At 39.5% G+C, this 21,341-nt stretch overlaps 1 protein-coding gene across 6 annotated transcripts in view; it reads right to left on the bottom strand.

Annotated features, from left to right (window-relative positions):
- Window positions 1–21,341, bottom strand: part of SLC12A6 (solute carrier family 12 member 6) — a 108,743-nt gene that overhangs the window by 18,114 nt on the left and 69,288 nt on the right. For all 6 annotated transcript variants that reach the window (XM_030930090.1, XM_010386312.2, XM_030930089.1 and 3 more), the window contains 10 exons: window positions 12,191–12,285; window positions 10,356–10,487; window positions 9,189–9,335; window positions 7,756–7,810; window positions 6,795–6,925; window positions 5,596–5,837; window positions 2,706–2,920; window positions 1,145–1,303; window positions 877–975; window positions 547–604 (listed from right to left, as the gene is read on the bottom strand). In XM_030930090.1, coding sequence (XP_030785950.1) covers window positions 547–604; window positions 877–975; window positions 1,145–1,303; window positions 2,706–2,920; window positions 5,596–5,837; window positions 6,795–6,925; window positions 7,756–7,810; window positions 9,189–9,335; window positions 10,356–10,487; window positions 12,191–12,285 — 1,333 coding nt within the window. The remainder of the gene's footprint in view (window positions 1–546; window positions 605–876; window positions 976–1,144; window positions 1,304–2,705; window positions 2,921–5,595; window positions 5,838–6,794; window positions 6,926–7,755; window positions 7,811–9,188; window positions 9,336–10,355; window positions 10,488–12,190; window positions 12,286–21,341) is intronic.

Raw genomic sequence — 21,341 nt, 5'->3', positions numbered from 1 at the left:
TCTTGATGGACAGGGAAGTCCTCACTATTCAGACACATTCACTGCTTTTTTGAAGGACTGTATTTAACTGTCTCACATATTCACTAGAAAATACTGGCCCCTTTGGGAACTACAATCATATATTTTCTTTTTTTTTAGCCATGGTTGATAATTTGGGTTGGGTTATTTTTTTGAGAAAGGGTCTCACTTTGTCACCCAGGCTGGAGTACAGTGGCATCATCATGGCTCACTACAACTTTGACTTCCCAGGCTTAAGTGATCCTCCCACCTCGGCCCCCTAAGTAGCTGGGACTGTAGGCACACACCACCACAACTGGCTAATTTTCATGCTTTTTGTAGCGACAGGGTTTTGCCATGTTGCACAGGCCGGTCTTGAACTCCTGAGCTCAAGCAATCCACCCGCTTTGGCCTCCCAAAGTGCTGGGATTACAGGCATGAGCCACGGTGCCTGGCTGTGTTGAGTCTGTAACTGTCTTGGAGCTATGTGGAATGATCAGAAGGCATGGCAGACAGACATTAATTGTTACAAATAAATTAATTACTCACTTGTCTCTGAGAACAACCCCTTCAATACACGCACCAAAAAGGACAACATTGCTTAAATCTACCATATTGAGAGTCAAGGAAACTGTTGTTTGCCCTCTAACATGAGATAGAAAGGAGACACTCAGGATACTTCTCCTATCAGTAAAATGAGTTGCTAAATACGCCTATAAATTCTTCTTTGAATTTCCTATATGAAGTAGGCAGATTATCTGGCAAGAGGTGAAGCGACAGAAAGCAGGTACCTTTGTTACTCGGATAAAAATACTGATCATCCAGTTCTACTGGATGCTCCTAAGACTGAGACTTAGACTGGATCCATAAAAAGGATACAGACAAAGGAGGTAGTCAGGATGGCAAGGATAGTACCAATGGGAATAGACTTCTGAGCATCTTTCAGATCTCCAGATCTGTTTGATCCAGCCATGATACCTTTAGAGATAAGGGGGGAAAAACCAAGTTAACTTCGTGGACACTTTGATGTTGATACTGACAGCAAAGAGTAGAAGCAAATCTGGGAACCCTGAGAATTCTGCCTCCTGCGAAAAATCACTCCCTGGGTCTGACAGCTTCTAAAACAGACAACAGCCTACGTGCTTACCTGTAACAGAGGGAAAGAAGATTCCCACCAGAAGCGTGAAGGAGGTGGTGATGTCAACAAGAACATATTCATGGTTTAAGCTGCCTAAGACATCAGAAGATTTGGCTGAAGGCTTTTCAATGATCTCTCCCTTGGGTAGGTAATTACCCCAAAGGTTCTCTGCAGTGCGGAAAATGGGAATTTAAGCAGCAGCAGTATGAAAAACATAATTAGATAATTTTCTACCCAAACATTCAAAATCAGGCTCCTCATTTATACAGTTTCTAAAGGTGTGTTTGCTTCTACATGAGCACGTGTACACACACACATTGCACAATAAAACACACATAAATAAAAACATAGTGTTCTTTTTTTTTCTTGAGACAGAGTCTTGCTGGAAAGCAGTGGCACAATCTCGGCTCACTGCAAGCTCCGCCTCCTGGGTTCACACCATTCTCCTGCCTCCCGAGTAGCTGGGACTACAGGCGCCTGCCACCATGCCCTGCTCATTTTTTGTATTTTTAGGAGAGACGGGGTTTCATCACGTTAGCCAGGATGGTCTCTATCTCCTGACCACATGATCCGCCCACGTCAGCCTCCCAAAGTGCTGGGATTACAGGTGTCAGCCACTGTACCCAGCCTCTTTTTTTTTTTTTTTTTTTTTTTTTTTTTTTTGAGACAGTCTTGCTCTATCACCAGGCTGGAGTGCAGTGGCACAATCTCGGCTCACTGCAACCTCCATCTCCCCGGTTCAAGTGATTCTCCTGCCTCAGCCTCCAGAGTAGCAGTAGCTGGGACTACAGGCCCACACCACCACACCTGGCTAATTTTTGTATTTTTGGTGGAGACGGGGTTTCACCATGTTGGCCAGGATGATCTTGATCTCTTGACCTCACAATCCACCTGCCTTGGCCTCCCAAAGTGCTGGGATTACAGGCGTGAGCCACCGCGCCCAGTCAAACATAGTGTTCTTTCTTATCTAATTTAAATATAATTTGACAAAATAATTTGGTACATACAAATACAGTTTAACTTTACTAATGCAAATTAGTAAAAGTTAAACAGACTAAAACTAAATGCTCTACAAATCCCATTATTATTTATTAGTCATCAATGCTGTTTCTAACACCTTAATGTAATCTTACTTATGTGCAAAGAAATTTATAGACCAAACATTTATAATAGAAGCCACTTAAGGAATGTTTCAGGAATTTAGCTAAGTTAGGAAGATACATGTGGATGTGGACATTAAAACAGTTCTATTCTGTCAGTGCAGGAAGAACACTGGCAATTTTACAAGAATGCACAGAATCATTTATCCTAAGGTTAGAAAGTGATTTGCTCAACTCTGCTCTGAAATGGAAGTGAATTTTAGCAGACATCACTCTGTAAAGGAGTCCTGAATAAGGACAGCTTTACTAATGGAAAAGCAGAAATATGCTGAATTAAGAGCTGTGTGGTATGCTTAAGGAAATTAGCACCATGGCAGTGAATCTTTATGGACAGCAGAAGAATCTAAGATGACAAGGCCCATTTTCCCCAGAAAATAGGAAAAAACTTGTCCAATCACTCCCTGACTTACCTGTAATGATACCACTAGCCAATCCAGGAATGCCCTGGATTGAAGTGACATTATTGTGAACAAAGTATTCATCACAGGTGACATTGAAAAATTGACTCGAGTTACAGAAGAATCCCCATAACTTGGATGGGACTGTCATGTTGTTAATTTCCTTGGTTTTAGAGCAAACGTCAATGTGTCTTGATGAAAGGGTGCGGTTACCCAGCATGCAGACCCTAAGTGAAAAGAAATAGGGAGAAAGATCAAGTAAGGAAAAAAACACATTAAAAAAGAAAAAAAGGAAACAGGTTAGTAAAGGAAACAAGAACCCCATCTTTAAGAGCTTCTACTGTCATGGGTGGGAAGGGAACTAATGTTTATTTATTTATAATTTATTTTAGTACTATGAATGGTGACTTACATTTTCTGCCAATTTAATCCTTACAGCAGCCTCACAATGTATTAGAATTTCTATGTTGTGGATGGAGGCACTGAAGTTTAGGAAGTTAGGGAGTTAATTGAAGGTTAGGGAAATACAGTTATCTGTCCCAGGTCATAGGTGGTAGGTGGGAGTGAAGGAACTCAAATTGAAGAACTGTCTGAAGACATTATGCTGACTCATCTTCCAAAATTTTTGGCTAAAATTGTTAAGTCTAAAAGAACACTGAAGTTCTTTTGTTGTTCTTATAAAGAAAAAAGCACTCCTCTTTTTTTGGCCTAGAAAAGCCTTACATTCTTAACAAACCCCTTGAAAATGTTATGCTAAAGGTCGAATCTTCTGGCTACTGTTGCAAGGAAAACAGCTTGGCCGGAATTAAAAGGCAGATCCCTCTATGGCCTAAGAGAAAACTGTTTTTGAACTTAAGCCTAGACCCAGTGGGAGTGAGGGTAAGGATAACACAAATATTAACCTGCTGGTTTTATTTTTTTCTTTAACCCAGAGACACAAATATAAACAAAGGAATAATACATCCATAGTTAAAATACCTCTCAGGTCCAACAAAGGGACTTTTAAAATCTGCAAAATGATTGAATACATTATTATGAACCATGTACCTATTACTCAGCTTCAACAACTCTCAACATTTCCCAGTCTTGTTTCATGTATTCTTCTAGATTTTTTGTCTTGTTTTGCTGGAATATCTCAAAGAAAATACCATGCATTATGACCGCGTACTAATCAAAAAAGAGGAGAAGCCCCAAAGGTGAACCTGAGATAAAATAGAATTTCCCAAATTGAGATATAACCAGAATGTCACCTTTAGAAATTGTATGACCCTAGAAAGGACCTTCAGCTATATTACAGTCCCTAGATAAGCAGATTAAAAGTTTAAGATGGAATCTTCTTCTGCCATCATGTAGCATGGCACAGAAGAAATACTGAATGGGGAGTCAGGAAATCACAGTTCATCTTCTTGCTCTGCCATTAATTAACTTTGAGGTAAGTCATTAAACCTATCGGAACTGTCTTTTTGTCTTGAAAAATCTTTTTTTCTGTAATCTGGTTAAATCAACATAGAACCGATGAGTTTGATTCTCAGATAATCCAGATGACTCTTCAAGATAATTCTGTAACAAGACTACAAATAACACTCAGTGCCAGCTAGTCCCTATGCCACTAGTCGAAGGGAAAAGGGAGCCTGTGAGTCACAGATCTGCACAAATCCATTACTACTTCAAAAAACATACTTTAAAGTACTTGCACTAGGGAGTTGAAGAAGGAGGTGAATGATGAGAGACTACTTAATGGGTACAAAGTACATTATTTGGGTAATGGATAAAAGCCCTGACCTAGGCTGGGCGCAGTGGCTCACGCCTGTAATCCCAGCACTTTGGGAGGCCGAGGTGGGCGGATCACTTGAGGTCAGGAGTTCAGGACCAGCCTGCCCAACATGGTGAAACCTCACCTCTACCGAAAATTAAAAAATTAGCTGGACACGGTGGTGTGTGCCTGTAGTCCTAGCTACTTGGGAGGCTGAGACTGGAGAATCACTTGAACCCAGGAGGCAGAGGTTGTGTGAGCCAAGATCGCACCACTGTACTCCAGCATGGGTGACAGAGTGAGACTCTGTCTCACAAAAGAAAAAAAAAAAAAGAACTGGGTACGGTGGCACATACCTGTAATTCCAGCTAATTGGGAAGCTGAGGCAGGAGAATTGCTTGAACCCAGGAGGCTGAGGTTGCAATGAGCCAAGATTATGCCACTGCACTCCAGCCTGAGCAACAAAGTAAGACTCCAACTCTTAATAAAAGCCCTGAATTCACCAATATACAACATGTGCATGTAACAAAATTACACTTGCACCCCCATAAGTTTATACAAATTAAAAAAAAATAAAATCAAGGTTGAAAAAAGTAGCTGTATTACTTCTAGTATGTAATATTACATATATATAGAGATACATGCAAATTGTACAGTATTTCCCTTTATGACTAGTCCATTACAATACTGACAGAAAAAAAAACTTAATTAATTAAACATTTTAGGTAAGATTTTAGGTTTCTTTTGACTCCCCTGATTTTTCATTAGTAAAAGAAATCCAACATTTAAATACCTTATAAAGGTTGCTGGCAATAAATACACTGTCTGCAAAGCCCTTTATGAATAGTTCAAAATATGTATAATAAAAAAAGATTATGTACAATTATCAGGGAGAAAAAAATCCAATATATGAACATAAATGATGGTTACGGTTACTAGTTCTATGTTTGGGACGTAAGAAAGAGGATGAACAGGACATAGTTTGCTGGGAGGCTTCCTGCCTAGATGGGGAAGGAAGTCTAAATGGGCTTATCCAAGAGAGAAAATCTCAGAGAGACTCCATGAAATTCTGACTTAAAATTATCACACCACCAGATATTTTCAATTACTACCCAACAAAGATGGCTAGGCAGAGAGACAGACACGTACGGGAAGTGTGGAGGGGCAAAAGAAGACTTGATGGCTCCAGCATAGATGGCCAAGATGGACACAATGACACAGGCCAGGAAAAGTGAGGCAAACTTGTTCACATAGCGTACGCCGATAAATACCACTAATACCATAAGGACCAAGAAAGCTGTGCCATAGACACGCATGTTATTTAGCATGGCTGCTGATTCCTTGAGTGCATCATCACTGCGAAAGATGGCAGCCCGGGGGACGATATAGACCTGTTAGGTAAAATACAGGAGAAAATTAGGTTATTTCGAAATAATTAAGTAAAAAGGCTGTATTTGTTTGCATTTACTTTCACAAAAGAAAGCAAAGCTGAGACACAAAATGACTGGGGAGTTAGCCTAGTTTCTTTTTTGAGACGGAGTCTCGCTCTATTGCCCAGGCTGGAGTGCAGTGGCTGGATCTCAGCTCACTACAAGCTCCGCCTCCCAGGTTTACCCCATTCTCCTGCCTGAGCCTCCCGAGTAGCTGGGACTACAGGCGCCCACCACCGCGCCCGGCTAGTTTTTTGTATTTTTTTAGTAGAGACGGGGTTTCACCGTGTTAGCCAGAATGGTCTCGATCTCCTGACCTCGTGATCCGCCCGTCTCGGCCTCCCAAAGTGCTGGGATTACAGGCTTGAGCCACCGCGCCCGGCCGAGTTAGCCTAGTTTCTAATAGGATCTGAAATGCCTGCAGAAATGGGATGTCAAGGATTTTTTTTTTTTTTTTTTGTCTACATGCTGTTCTGAATAACTACATTTCCAAACAGAGAGAAAGGAATTATTACTTTTATTCATAGGGTTATATAAAGTAATTATGATTATCTTTAACCCTGATTCTACTATCACTACTTTAAATAAACAATATGTCTCAGTGACTAGAGAAATGAGAAGCATTTTATTTCATAGGGATGAAGATATTAAAAAAGATAAACTTTATTTTACTTTTTCCCCACTGGACTTGAACCTCCTGGATGAGATGGCAGAGTGGTGGCAATCAGGTAGAAATCAGGAACGACAGCAAAGGGAATTGCAACCTTTCCACCTCATATTCACATAAGAGGCCAACTGAGGTTAGCAGTCAATCACCTGATTTATTCCCACAGCTGATCTCAGAAGCTTTCACAGCAAAGAATAAACCAAAATCAATATTTCTTCTATAGTATAGACCACAGTGAAGTCATTACTTACCAGAAAGATTTCAATGGCACCAAGGATGTACATGGCTGCTGCAAATGTGGTACCAAGATAAAAGCAGAGGCCAACAGCCCCACCAAACTCTGGGCCCAGTGCCCGGGAAATCATAAAGTATGAGCCCCCAGCTAAAAGACAAAACAGAAGGTGAATAGGAGAAAGAGTGTGTATTAGTAAGAGGAATATGAATAAAATAGAAATAAGAAAAAAATACATACATGAAGGTTAAATGTTTCAGGGTTCCGCAAACCCTGAATGTGATAAAAAAGATTTGCTAGTGGGAAATAAAAGGTGAAAGTGTTACTGTGGGATATACTGCACATCTAATGTAATGAGCCATATGATGCAATATAGTTTGCCAGCATTACTTTATTTACTATGACACTAGACAGCCCAATAAAATATATTCTGGCCGGGTGTGGAGGTTCACGTCTCCAATGGTAGCACTTTGGGAGGATGAGGCGAGAGGACTGCTTGAGGCCAGGAGTTTGAGACTAAACTGGGGTAGCATAGTGAGATGTCACCTCTACAAAAAAATTAAAGAAAAAAAAAATAGCCAGGCATAGTGGTACACACTAGTTCCAGCTACTCAGGAGGCTGAAGTGGGAAAGTAGCTTGAGCCCAGGAGTTGGAGGCTGTGTGAGTTATGATCATGTCACTGCACTCCAGCCTGGGTGACAGAGTGAGACTTTGTCTATAAAATATATATATATATATATATTTTCTAACTAATAAAAGCTAAGAATTAATGTATTCTAGTTTAAAAAATAAAGAGATTTTAAAGACAGCATCTTAAAGTCAAGTGGTATTATGTCTATGTCCTATAGACCATTACTCTGTTGTAGCACAGAACAGACTAAATAGTATTCTATTCTTCAGAAGTTTGCACCTCTAGCTTTATAGCATAAACATAGAGTCAACACTGATAAATCCTGAAATACAACCTTGACCTACTAACCTGGTACCACTCCATTAGTGGCAATGGCACTCATGGAGATAGCAGTCAACATTGTCTGCAGAGAAAGGGAAAGGAGAGGATTGTTACTGTGGTCAAGATGACATTTCTATACTACTTCTCCATTTGTGTTCCAAGAGCACTTGGCAAACATTTAACTCTACCTACTTTTATGGACAGTCATACCTAATGGTATGGAAATAAGATGATATGGTCTAATTCATTGCACTAGTCATACCACTAATATCTGGAGGATTCTGTCAAAATGCTCCCATATTAGTAGGTCAGGTGCTAGTAAGAACTGCTAATCTCACTCTGGATTTCCTAGTTACACAGGAAATAGAGCATAGTATACTCAAAAGAAAGAACTAGAGAAATAACTCAGAAAATAGGTTAGAACCTGACTAAAGACTAAATACAATATCAAGAACAATGTTCAGTAAGAAAGGGAATCACTGAAGGCTTCTGGGCACACAGGAACTGCATTTTAAAAATATTACCTGGTAGCAGAGTATAGAATGAACTGCAGATAGGAGGAGCTGGAGGCAGAGTGATTGGTTAGCAGGCTACCATAGTAGTTCAGTGACAGGTAAAAACTATAGTGGTGTTAGTGTGAATAAAAATGGCTGAGTGTAAAAGATTTCAGAGAATAGATTAGCGTTGGTAGCTGATTAGATGTGAAAAGCAATTAAGAAGCCAAACACAGCCTCGAGCTTTTAAGCCTGAGAAACTAAAAAAAGGTGGTACCATTAATTTTAAGTTAATAAAAATATGAACTGTGCCTGCTTAACCTGTTTTGCTCATCAGCTGCATGCTCATCAGCTGCGGATAATATACAGGTAGGGTATAAAGGTCACAGTGATAAAAGAGGACAGTAGAAACCTATAAAATTCATTGGTGTGGCTGGGATACATAATTAGGAGAAGTTTAACTTAAAGAAAGATAAAAATGTTCTCAGTAGAGAGAAGACCTGGAAAGAACATCTGAATTTCTAAGGAAGGGATAAGGGAAGAAACTTCAAAACCAAATAAAAAAAAACAAATACCCCTCACATCCCCCATAACCTGTCTTGTTTCTCAATATATATTGGAGTAGCACATCATGTTTTCTAACACATTTTCTGTCACAACTCTGGTGCTATCAAGCTCAAACAGTTCGGATTCTGAATTCTTTGAAGACAGGAACTTTATCTTCCATTTCCAGTTGAAGTCTTGATTCCTAATTTCTAGTACATAATATAATAGATAGCAAGCAGTGACGAATAGGCACTGAATAACTGAAAATCCTTTAGATTTTAATATTAGAATAATTTCTTCTGTTGAGATCATGAGTCCTTCCCTAAGTATTCTTTGTTTTATTCCCAAAGAGGTCGTGTGCATCTACTCTTGAGAACTTGCAACATTCAGGTGATGTCCAGGAGCTAGTGTAGTACTTACACAGCAGCAGCAGATAAGGACAATTGCAAAAGCCTGAAGAACTCCAGCTGTGCCCACCACCCATGTAAGGCGTAAAAAAAGGATCACTCCAAAAATATTTTGTAGACACGGGAGGTAGACACCCATGAAGGTACCCATTTGGGGGGTCTAGAAAGAAAGACATTGACAAAAAATTAAACAGTTATCTTAAGGAGAAGTTTTTATTCTTTTATATAATAACTTGCTCCCTAACTACCATATTAATCTCCAAGCAGAGATCGTAAGTTTAATCAATATCTTCAAAAGGACACATATAAAATCTCCATCTTTCAAGTGTTTATCACCATACTTTTATTATTCCTAAAGCTATACATTTTAACTTTACAAAGGTTCCTGTATGTTTTTATTATACATAGGCATCTGGCCACGAATAAACTTTTATGCACACCCACAATTTAAAATTTTGTTTTTCAAAGCTGTTGGCTTTTTTCATTTAAAAACAATAAGGACTTGATGGAATGTCTTCAGAATTTGGCATAAATTCTTCACAGTAGTTGGTAAATAAAATAGATGGTAAAATGAACATCTGAGGGCTGTTTTATCCCTTTTTCAAAGAGCTGAACAACCAGAATGGTAAACTGAATGTCTTATATTTTCATTTTCAGACAAACTGATGTTTGGTCTTTAAAAAACCCAACAACTTCACAACAAACAGATGGCATCAGCAGATGGGTATGGACACTCTTCTCCTGAAAAGCTATTCCCTCTTCCTGAATGCTCTTTTCCCACATAGCTCACTCCCTCACATCAGCTAGATCTCTCCTCAAATATCACCTTGTCAGAAAGGATTTCCCTGTCAACCTATGTAAGTAGCAACGCCCTCCACTCTGGCTCCCGTGACAATTTCAGTCTCTTTACTCTGCTTAATTTTTTGCTAGGGCATTTATCAACACTTAATATGTTATATATTTTGGCAGTTAAAACAGCTTAAGGACGGTATCCTCACATTAGAATTTAGACTACATCGTATGTTTTGTTTGTGCCATGACCCTGGTGCCCAGAACAGTTCCAGGCACCTATCAAGCATTTAATAAATAGCTGCTGAACACAGAATGGTGCCTTAGGTATTTCCTTCTTTCTTATATACAGGGTGCTTTTTATGTATTCTTTGTTATTCTGAGGCCTCACCTTGGTGGGTTTCTTTTTCCCTTCAGTGATGTTTTCTGCCTCTTCATGTTCCTTTGCTCCTTGAGTCAGATTAGTGTAATTGGCCATGCGGCTGAGGAGAGAGGACACCTTCGGTCTGGTGTCCATTTCTTCCTATAAAGCCAGTGACATGGAAGAAATGAGCTACAAAGAACACTGAACATAAGCATCAAAATCATCTTGCTACCAGAAAACTTCAAATCAAATGAAAACATATTTCACAGGTAGGCCAGGTGCAGTGGCTCACGCCTGTAATCCCAGCACTTTGGGAGGTCAAGGTGGCTGGATCACCGGAGGCTGGGAATTCGAGACCAGCCTGGCCAAGATGGTGAAACCCCGTCTCTACTAAAAATGCAAAAATCAGCTGGGTGTGGTGGCATGTGCCTGTAATCCCAGCTACACGGGAGGCTGAGGCAGGAGAATCAGCTTGAACCCAGGAGGCAGAGGTTGCAGTGAGCCGAGATCGTGCAACTGCACTCCAGCCTGGGCAACAGAGTGAGATTCCAGCTCAAAAAAAAAAAAAAAAGAAAGAAAGAAAGGTACATTGAAAGGCATGGTGGCTCACACCTGCTATCCTAATGCTTTGGGAGGGCAAGGCAGAAGGATCTCTTGAGTCCAGGCATTCAAGACCAGCCTGGGCAACAGAGTGAGACCCTGTCTCTGAAAAAATTTAAAAATCAGTCAGGTGTGGTGACATGTGCCTGCAGTTCCAGCTACTAGGGAGGCTGAGGTAGGAGGCTCCCTTGAGCCCAGGAGGTCAAGCTGTGATCTTACCACTGCACTCCAGCCTGGGTGACAGAGCAAGACCCTGTCTCAAAAACAAACTAAAAAAAAGGTACATTGAGAGAAGTGGCACTTGCATCATTGTTGAAAGCCAGAAAAACGTAGTGCTGAAATAAACCAGGCTCCTTTCAACAACCTGGCCACAGATTATGGAGCCTGGCCACAGAGTCCATGTTGTCTTATTCAGATAAGATATACAGGTCCTCTTCATTATGTTAAGTGAAATAAGCCAGGCACAGAAAGATAAATAGCACATGATCTCACTTACATGTGGGATCTAAAAAGTAGAACTCCTAGTAATAGAATGGTGGTTACCAGATGCTTGGGGTGTACATAGGGGAAGGGGGAAAGGTTAGTCACAGGATACAAAGTTTCAGTTAGGCAGGAGAAATACGTTTTTGAGATCTATTGCACATAGCATAGCGACAATAGTTAACATATTGTATATTTCAAAATTGCTAAGAAAGTAAAATTCAAATATTTTCACCACAAAAATAAGTATACAAGGCGATAGATATGCTAATTCGCTTGATTTAATCATTCCACAATGTATACAAATATCAAAATATCACATTGTAATCCAAAAATATATACAATTATTATTTGACAATTAAAAAAAAGACATATAGGTCCTGCAATCTGGAAGCCTGCTTCCCACAGTGATTTTTGTTTAGTTAGTTCTAAGGCAGATAATAGTCTTTCCAGACAAAGGGTGGAGAAATACACTGATTTATACTTAGAAGAAAGATTATTCTAATAAAAACAATTAAATCACAATTGAATTAGATTGCAAGGTAATTGATATGTCCAAGAAGTCAAACTCCTCTTCCTTACTACATAACAATTTGATTTAATAGTTACTCACTATAATTAGATTACACAGACAAAATTTACAAGTTGCAATAATCATGATATTTTCTTTTAACATTAAATTATACAGCTCGTAAAATTTTAAAACCAAATGGGGTAAAATATGGCTATCATGAGATCTCTGTTTCTAAAGTCTCAGTCCGTAGTTTTCTCCAAAATATTACCTCAAAGAGTGCCAAATTTTTATCAAAATATTCATCTCCTTCTTCATAATTGGAATTATTGAGATAAGCGTTTCGAGCTTTTTTATGTCCATCATCTGGAAAAAAAAAAAGTAGACCAAGTTAGTTTCTCACCGGTTTTGATGAAGAAACATCAGCACCAGATTAGTTTATGTTGCTTCAGTATTAATATAACCTATTTTCATATTCAAATTTAATCTTAGAGAGAATTCAACCAGCATTGCTTGGAGAATATGGCCCCCTCTCCAGCAGGAACAAAAATAAAACTCTAAGGAGTAAACATGGGTCATTCCTTTCCTTAACAAGAATAAAGACCCCTAGAGACACTATTCTTTTGGAATTCCAGCCCATGAAGACTCTACTCTTTTTTTTTTTTTTTTTCCCGAGATGGAGCCTCGTTCTGTCACCCAGGCTGGAGTACAGTGGCACAATCTCAGCTCACTGCAACCTCCGCCTCCCTGGTTCAAGAGATTCTCTTGTCTTAGCCTCCAAGTAGCTGGGATTACAGGTGCATACCACCACGCCCAACTGATTTTTTGTATTTTTAAAAGAGATGGGGTTTCACCACATTGGCCAGGCTGGTCTGGAATTCCTGGCCTCAAGTTATCCGCCCACCTCAGCCTCCCAAAGTGCTGGGATTACAGGCGTGAACCACTTGCACCCAGCCGAGACTCTATTCTTAAAATCACCTAAGTTTAGGAGAAAAAAAAAAAATTGAGTATATACTCCGGGTATAATACTGTGTTAGATGTAGTCTCCTTTACACACTATTGCTGCTGATAATGACAGTAAAAGCTCTGTGCCTCCACAGCTGTCTGACCTTTTTATAAATTATATGAAGTTTTGATTTGCATTTCTCTGATGATTTCAGTGATGAGCATTTCATACCAGTCAGAATGGCAATTATTAAAAAATCAAAAATAACAGATGTTGGTGAGGTTGTGGAGAAAAAGAAACGCTTATACAATGCCGGTGGGAATGTAACACAGCCACTGTGGAAAGCAATTTGGAGATTTCTCAAAGAACTTAGAACTACCATTCTACTCAGCAATCCCATTACTGGGTATATACCCAAAGGAAAATAAATCACTCTACCAGAAAGACACATGCACTTGTATGATCATTACATACAACTGAAACTCAACCTTCAAGCCAAAGACAGTTTAAAGGCTAGCTACAAGTGCTGGATAAATCCACGGACTGGATTGAGAACCTCTCTTCCTGTTTCCTCTGACTGATTCCCCACCCTTCACCTATTTTATGTATATCTACCCTTCCCTAATTGGTTTTTTTACAGTCACGCCCACCTTTCAGTGGTGCCTTTGTTTTAGCCTTTTTTGCATACTCACAAACCAATCAGCATGCACTCCCCCATTCTGAGCCCATAAAGGCCCCAGACCCAGCCCCAATGAAAGACAAGAGACCACCCTCACATGCCCTCTCCGCTGAGAACTGTTTCTCGTCATTCAGTAAAATTCTTCTCCGCCCTCCTCACCCTTTGATCATCAGCACAACCTCATTCTTCTTGGATGTGGGACAAGAACTCAGGACCCACCAAACACAGGTACAAAGAAGGCTGTAATACTGTGGCCCTCCACGCTTCACCAGTGGAGGGCAGCTACCCCACGCAACAGGAAGCAGCAGCAGGCCGGAGCAGGGGCGACAGGACTGACAGAGCTGTTAACATACAGCCATCCATTGGGCTGCAGATGGTGGGACTAAAAGAGCTATTTGCACACTAACACTCCCCCTGAGGTTTCAGGGTTGCGGACACCAGTTTGGGTGCCACCATGTTCCCCTCAGTGTGACATGTCTGGTCCAGCAGCAAGCCCCACATACAGCCTGCTTCTGCCTCACTACTTGGAGCAGCCAGCTGGACACTGCACTCGCTCGCTCACTCACCCCCTCCTACCAGGGGCTGAGTGTGCAGTTGCAACGGCTGCAGGATCTGCACTGGAGTGCAAGCCAGGCACAGCCCAGCAGGCTGAATAGACAGGGCATTTCTTCTGGTGAGCTCGGGCCTGAGAAAAGCCTGGGCATGGATGTTGCTGGCTGGAGGTCTCTGGCTGGTGAAGTAGGCAAGAAAAATCCTGTGTCACTATGCTTCCTACATGGGTGAAAGGATTACCTATACCCCAATCCTCAGCATCATGCGATATACACATGTAACAAAATAAAAGTTGAAAAAAATCCAAAATAAAAGTTGAAAAAAAATAGGGCAGGCGTGGTGACTCATGCCTGTAATCCTAGAACTTTGGGAGGCCCAGGTGGGAGGACTGCTAGAGCCCAGGAGTTCCAGACCAGCCTGGGCAACACTGAGACCCTGCTGCTACAAAAAAATGTAAAAAATTAGCAGGGCATGGTGGTGCGTACTTATAGTTCCAGCTATTCAGGCAGGAAGATATCTTGAGCCCAGGAGTTCAAGACTGCAAATGAGCTGTGACTGATCCACTGCACTCCAGCCTGGGTAACAGGGTGAGACCCTGTTTCAGGGGGCAAAAAAGTTGAAAAAAGAAAAAAATTATGTCATTTAACTATGAGTTTTGTATAAACCCTTCCACATTTTTTTTTAATGTTAAAAGAGGCATCTGACAAAACTTTGGTGAAAGAGCTATGAGGAAAAAAAAGAGACCAGGTCTCTAAGACAGCAAACTTTGTTTTATTTGAGCACTTCCTTAACTTTGTTTCATTATTATGCAAAAGTTATATAATTACAGAGTCTGGCAGGAGAGAAGAGAAAAATTTAAAAAAAAACATAAACGCTATTAAAAACTAAGATTTTCAATACTGGGGAAATAAATACCAATATAAAAATTAAAGAATTTAAAACCCTGTAAGTTTAAATGTATAAGGATGGGCTTGAGAAACAGCCAATAAACTATTAAAATCACTGGGTCACGTCAAAGGGCACAGAGCCAAACTGAAGGGGTTCCCAATGCCCCAAAATGGAATAATATAAACATTAAAAATAAATAATGTGATGGATTGAAATGCAAATTTATGAAATACTCAAAATGATATTCTGAAAAATTAGTCACCTTTGCGGGGTTAAGGAAACAACACATGCCTCTGAGAAATAACATTAACAAATAGAAAAAAATAAACAGAAAGAAGCAATCATCTTGCCTTTCTTGCGCCAACTGTATTTCAGGGTAACCAATAATTAAAAGAAAATTTCTTCCTTATAGAAGCATTCTAGCTTATTAATGATAGATGGAATGATAGAAAAAAAATCACTAATGAAATAACGGATTTAGGCAACGATCATCAATGGTTGTTAAAACCATTAGGTGAAAGGCTGAGGCAGAACTTTACAATGGATGGATGAGGGTGATCTGGAGCCTACTAATCAGCCTTAACATCTCTGAAGGTAGGAGAACACAATCTCCTGTAATACAATGAAAAATACACTGTACAAGCTATGATGTATTCTTGCCAAAAGAATGGAAATTGAATCTAATCAAGCTTTGAAATCTATCAGTTCAAAGAAAACACAAAGGAGGAACATGTTAAACATCAGAAGGATCTAATCACCAAATTCAGAATATGAGAAATTTTACGAGATGATCTGACTTCTTCAGCAAATAAATGGCATAAACTTAAAAGGTGAACTTTTATAGATAAAAGAGACTTAAAAAACATATCAACTGGCCGGGCGCGGTGGCTCAAGCCTGTAATCCCAGCACTTTGGGAGGCCGAGGCGGGCGGATCACGAGGTCAGGAGATCGAGACCATCCTGGCTAACACTGTGAAACCCCGTCTCTACTAAAAAATACAAAAAAAAAAAAAAAAAAAAAAAAAAAAAAAAAAAAAAAAAAAAAAAAACATATCAACTAATTGCAAATGAACATTGTTAGGATCCTGACTCAATAAATCAAAGGTCAAAAGGCATTTTTAAAACAAAAAATAAGAGAAAATATATCGCTTATTTTTTTAAAAAGGGCAAGTAAAATTATATGATGTCTGGAATTTTCTTTAAAACAATTTAGGGAAAAATTAGGTAGGATCTTGAAAACAGATTTGTAACACTGATGAAGCTGGGTGACGCATTCAGAAAAGTTCATTATGCTATTCTACTTTTGTGTACCTTTGATATTTTCAGTAACAAAAAGTTATAAAAAGAAAGAAAAATGTAATTATTTTCCTCTTCCTAATGGCTCCAGAAAATTCTAAAGAGTACAGCTTAAAATCATTACCACTTTTGAGTAATTCATTTATTCAACTAATATTTATTAAATTCCTAGGATGTATTAGGTACTGTTCTGGGTCCTAGGGGTATAGCAGTGGACATGGCAGTTAAAGACCCTGCCTTCACTATGCATATACTGAATTACAGAAGACAGAAAGTAAGTAAAAACAACAACAGCAGCAATAAAAAAAAAAGACAAAATAAAAACAAACAAAAATCCCACAAAGAATTTCAAGAAGTGGTAAGTTCAAGGAAGAAAATCAAATATGTACTGGGAGAGACTACAACTAGGGAGGGGAATGATGACTTCATATAAGATCACTGGTGTGCTGATAAGCAGCCTCTAAAGAGTTAAAACAAACCCCTGACTTACAGTACTTGACAATTTCTGTGGTATAAATACTCACGCATGGCCATTTTCGAACTACTAATGTGAAAACGATGAACCTGGTTTTGGGAAGCGATTCGCATAATTGGCTCTTGTGAGCTGATATGAGCTGGCTGCAGCACACTCCTGGCATAGGACAGTAAGGAAAAGCCTACATTTCAGGCAGAGAGAATATAGCAATTTTAAAAGATCCTGAAGCAGAAACAATTTTAGTGAACTCATAAAGCAGAAAGGACAATATAGCTAAAGGAGAGTGAGGAAAGGAGAGCATATTTAGAAAGATAGGGCCGGGCGCGGTGGCTCAAGCCTGTAATCTCAACACTTTGGGAGGCCGAGACGGGCGGATCACGAGGTCAGGAGATCGAGACCATCCTGGCTAACACGGTGAAACCCCGTCTCTACTAAAAAAAAAATACAAAAAACTAGCCGGGCGCGGTGGCGGGCACCTGTAGTCCCAGCTACTCCGGAGGCTGAGGCAGGAGAATGGCGTAAACCCGGGAGGCGGAGCTTGCAGTGAGCTGAGATCCGGCCACTGCACTCCAGCCTGGGCGACAGAGCGAGACTCCGTCTCAAAAAAAAAAAAAAAAAAAAGAAAGATAGAAAGGATCCAGACCACATAAGTTAGTTAATGGATAGTTCTTCCAAATCCATTTATTGAATAGTCCCTCCTTTTCTGATTGAAACAACATGATGTGGTTGGTGCAAAGGAGAGAGTAATGTGAGAGTATGCAAATGTTCATTTGGGAAGCAGGGGTAATATAGATAATTTTTTTTTTTTAAAGAAGAGATTATAAAGAAGCAGAAAAAGTGGGACAAATAATTTAGGATGGCACAATGGTCCAAGTATATCAATAATACCAGTAATGTAAATAGACTAAGACAAAAAGACTGGATTAAACAATAAAATCTAGACATATACGATTCATAAGAGATATAAGGGCATACAAAAGCTGAACATTAAGAAAACATTAAGGAAAGAGCTACATCAAGCAAATACTAACCAAAAGAAAGCTGATATAATTTTATTAATATCAGATAAATTTGTAAGAGAAAAATCTTATTAGGAATTAGAAGGTAACCACATAATAACAAAAGGTTTAATCCACCAGGAAGGTATGACAATTTTATCTATCATTATCATTAGTTTTTGAGACAGGGCCTCACTCTTACGCCCAGTCTGGAGTACAGTGGTGCGATCACGGCTCACTGCAGCCTCGACCTCCTGAGCCTAAGAGATCCTCCCACCTCAGCCTCCCAAGTAGCTAGGACTACAGGCTCATGCCACCATGAACAGCTAAGTTTTGGGTTTTTTTTGTAGAGATGAGGGTTTACCATGTTGATTTGTATTCCTGGGCTCAAGCCATCGGCCTGCCTCAGCCTCCCAAAGTGCTGGGACTACAGGCGTGAGCCACTGGGCCTGGCTGGCACAACAATTTTAAACATACATCTATTGTTTAGTTATTATTATTTTGCTTACCAAATTACCTCCAAATTTACTGGCATTTTAAACAACACAGTTTATCATCTATTTGTTTGGGTTGGATTTTCTAAAGTCTGACAATCTGTCTTTTGAACTGCCAAGTTCAGCCCATCAACCTTAGTGATTAATACATTTAGACAGGGTTCTAACATCTTTTTACTTGTTCTTTCTCTATGATTCATTCTCATCCTCTGTCTCTGTCTCTCCCACTCTTTGGATTTTCTGGTTTGTTCTTCCCTAATGCCATTTTCCCCTCTAGTTTCCATCCTCTCTTTCTGTTCTTTTAGCAATGACCCTTGAAATTTTACTACATATTTTACTTAAATTGTTAAATAAATTTAAACAATTGCTTGACATCCTCCTGAACAACACAAAGACTTTCTAATACTTCAATTCCAACTTTCTCCTCCTGACTTACCTAATATTGGTGTCCAACGTTTCCAGTAGTCTCTTTTTTAAAAAACAAAACAAAACAAAAACTCCATAAATAAGATATTAGAGTTGTTTTATAGAGACAACAGTGATTTGGGTTGATGTACAAGTTTACTAGTTCATTTATTCACTACTCTTTCTTACATTTCAGACAACTAGTCTTCTAGGATCATTTTATTCTTTCTTGGAATTCCTTTAGGTTTCTCAAACTCAGCACTATGGAATTTTGCAGCAAATAATTACTTATTGTGGGGGACTGTCCTGTGCACTGTAGAATACTTAAGAGCATCCCTGGCCTCTACTCATTAGATGCCAGTAGCACCTCCAGTAGTGACTGTCAGAGATGTCTCCAGGCTGGGCGCAGTGGCTCTCTCCTGTAATCGCAGTACTTTGGGAGGCCACGGCAGGAGGACTGCTTGAGGGCAGGAGTTTGAGGGAGACTAGTATGAGCAACACTGTGAGACCTTGTCTCTACAAAATTTTTGTGTATACTTATTTGTGTTTTCTGGCTTATGTTTGTGGCTTTGTGTTTTGGTATTGAGAATTCTTCTGTCATTCTGTTGTTCCTTTGATGAACTGTCCTTTGTGGCTGCTTACAAGATCTTTTCTTAGGTATTCCGCAGTTTCATTAAGATGTATCTAGGTGTAGTTTTTTTTGTTTACACTATTTACCCATTACTAAGCTACTGTTTTAACTTTTTTATATCTATCTATCTATCTATCTATCTATCTATCTATCTATCTATCTATCTATCTTTTCTTTTCTATAAGTTCCATTTATTTTCCTTCTCTTTAAACAGTCTTTTATTCCTGAGGAGTTTGCTCATCTTCCTAACTACATCCTTTACTGATTTAAACATTTAATAGAATTTTGTATCCCAGTCTCAGGACCATATCATTTCTCTTGAGGGTTATGGGAGTAAGAGTTCAACATATTACCTCTCTGCTATTCAATAACAATGATACCCTTACAAAAATCTGGCATGAGACAATCCTGTTCCATTCTGCTACCTGCTGTCCAAGCCACTTCCTAGCAGCTCTGGCTCCCCTTGCTGCATCCCTGGCACCTCTATGTTTGGACCTCTCTAGTCTCAAGTTTCAGATGAAATCACCATAATTTTTATGAAAATTCGATTTATTATTATCATCAGACAGTCTGGATCCTGGCTGTTTCTGGCCCACCCTCCATTTGCTTGCTTACCTTTTTTAGAAAGGTAGAAGACTATCCCTGGATATTTTCGTCTACATTTTATGAGACCAATGATGCCTCCAATATCATCCTACTCATGGTCTACTTGTGGTAGTGCTGTGCAATGGGAGGCTCCCATAGAGTTCCTGGTCAATCATGGCTTGTGGAACAGTCATGAAAGGTCAAGACTTTCCAAGGGAAGAAATGGAGCTTTCATCAAGTGTGATTTTACCAAAAGGCATGAAATTAGACGTGGTTATATTGAAAGGCATGGATTAATTTTTGGCTTGAATATCTTGGTGGCAAACCATGCTGCTTTAGAGTTCAGCCTTCAAAACTTTAGGTCACTCTTGTGACCCCAGGAAATACCAGATGGAATGGAACTTCTAGTTTCTGAATAGCAAATAATCTTTACTCTGCAGGAACTAAGAACCAAATCCATATTCCAGGGCTCTTTTAGGATCATTCAGAATGCTAAGATGAGTCCTTTGAAGGATCCCCACTGAGACTGGCCTCAGTAATGGTTTGCATTACATCACCTATCAGATTACTATTATGTTTTTTTTTTTTTTTTTTTTGACACAGGGTCTTGCTGTCATCCAGGCTGCAGTGCAGTGGCACAATCTTAGCACATTGTGACCTCCACCTCCCGGGTTCAAGCAATTCTCCTACCTCAGCCTTCTGAGTAGCTGGAATTATAGGCACCTGCCACCATGCCTGGCTAATTTTTTTGTATTTTTAGTAGACAAATTTTTTTGCATTTTTAGTTTTGCCATGTTGGTCAGGCTGGTCTCGAACTCCTGACCTCAAGTGATCCACCCGCTTCAGCCTCCCCAACTGCTGGGATTACAGGCATGAGCTACCGTGCCCAGACACTATTATGCTTCTTTTTTCTCATTTTACTGTCTAAATAATGCTGATATTTTTGGGAAACTTACTGGTGTTTCACTGCATAATTCAAATGAAAACTGATAGGATGGTTCTACTAAAGATTTCAGAGTTCTGTTTTTTATGGCATACTTTTTTTTTGTAAACAGAAAAAAGGTACACCAAAGGTCTTACTCTTCATAAACACTTTCTTGTTGTGATGTTATTACTTCCATGATGTTGCATTTGTCAATTACCACTTATACTATAATTTGGGCCCCAGATAAATCTCAAGTTACTCCTTTAGCTTCCTAATCTTGCCAAATGGCCTTTGCTGGTCTGAGCTAGGCAAGAGAGCAGTAAGTGTACTTAAATTTCCCTTGGCACAGGTTTGGGTTTGTACTATGTGACTATGTGAATCTGAAAAATCTGAAAGGTTATCCCAAATGCTATAATGTTTTTGATTTTATACTTTGTCTTGCCATTGATTTGTTAAGGAAACCATGTCATTTGTCCTGGAGAGTTTGTGATGGTCCGGGTTTTGATGATGGCATCCATGTGATGCTGTTTAACATGTTCTTTTTTTTT

The sequence above is a fragment of the Rhinopithecus roxellana genome, chromosome 5 (genome assembly GCF_007565055.1).
Source record: "Rhinopithecus roxellana isolate Shanxi Qingling chromosome 5, ASM756505v1, whole genome shotgun sequence".
Taxonomy (NCBI): Eukaryota; Metazoa; Chordata; class Mammalia; order Primates; family Cercopithecidae; genus Rhinopithecus; species Rhinopithecus roxellana.
Note: the sequence above shows the minus strand (reverse complement) of the source record. Positions and strands in the feature narration are given on the sequence as shown.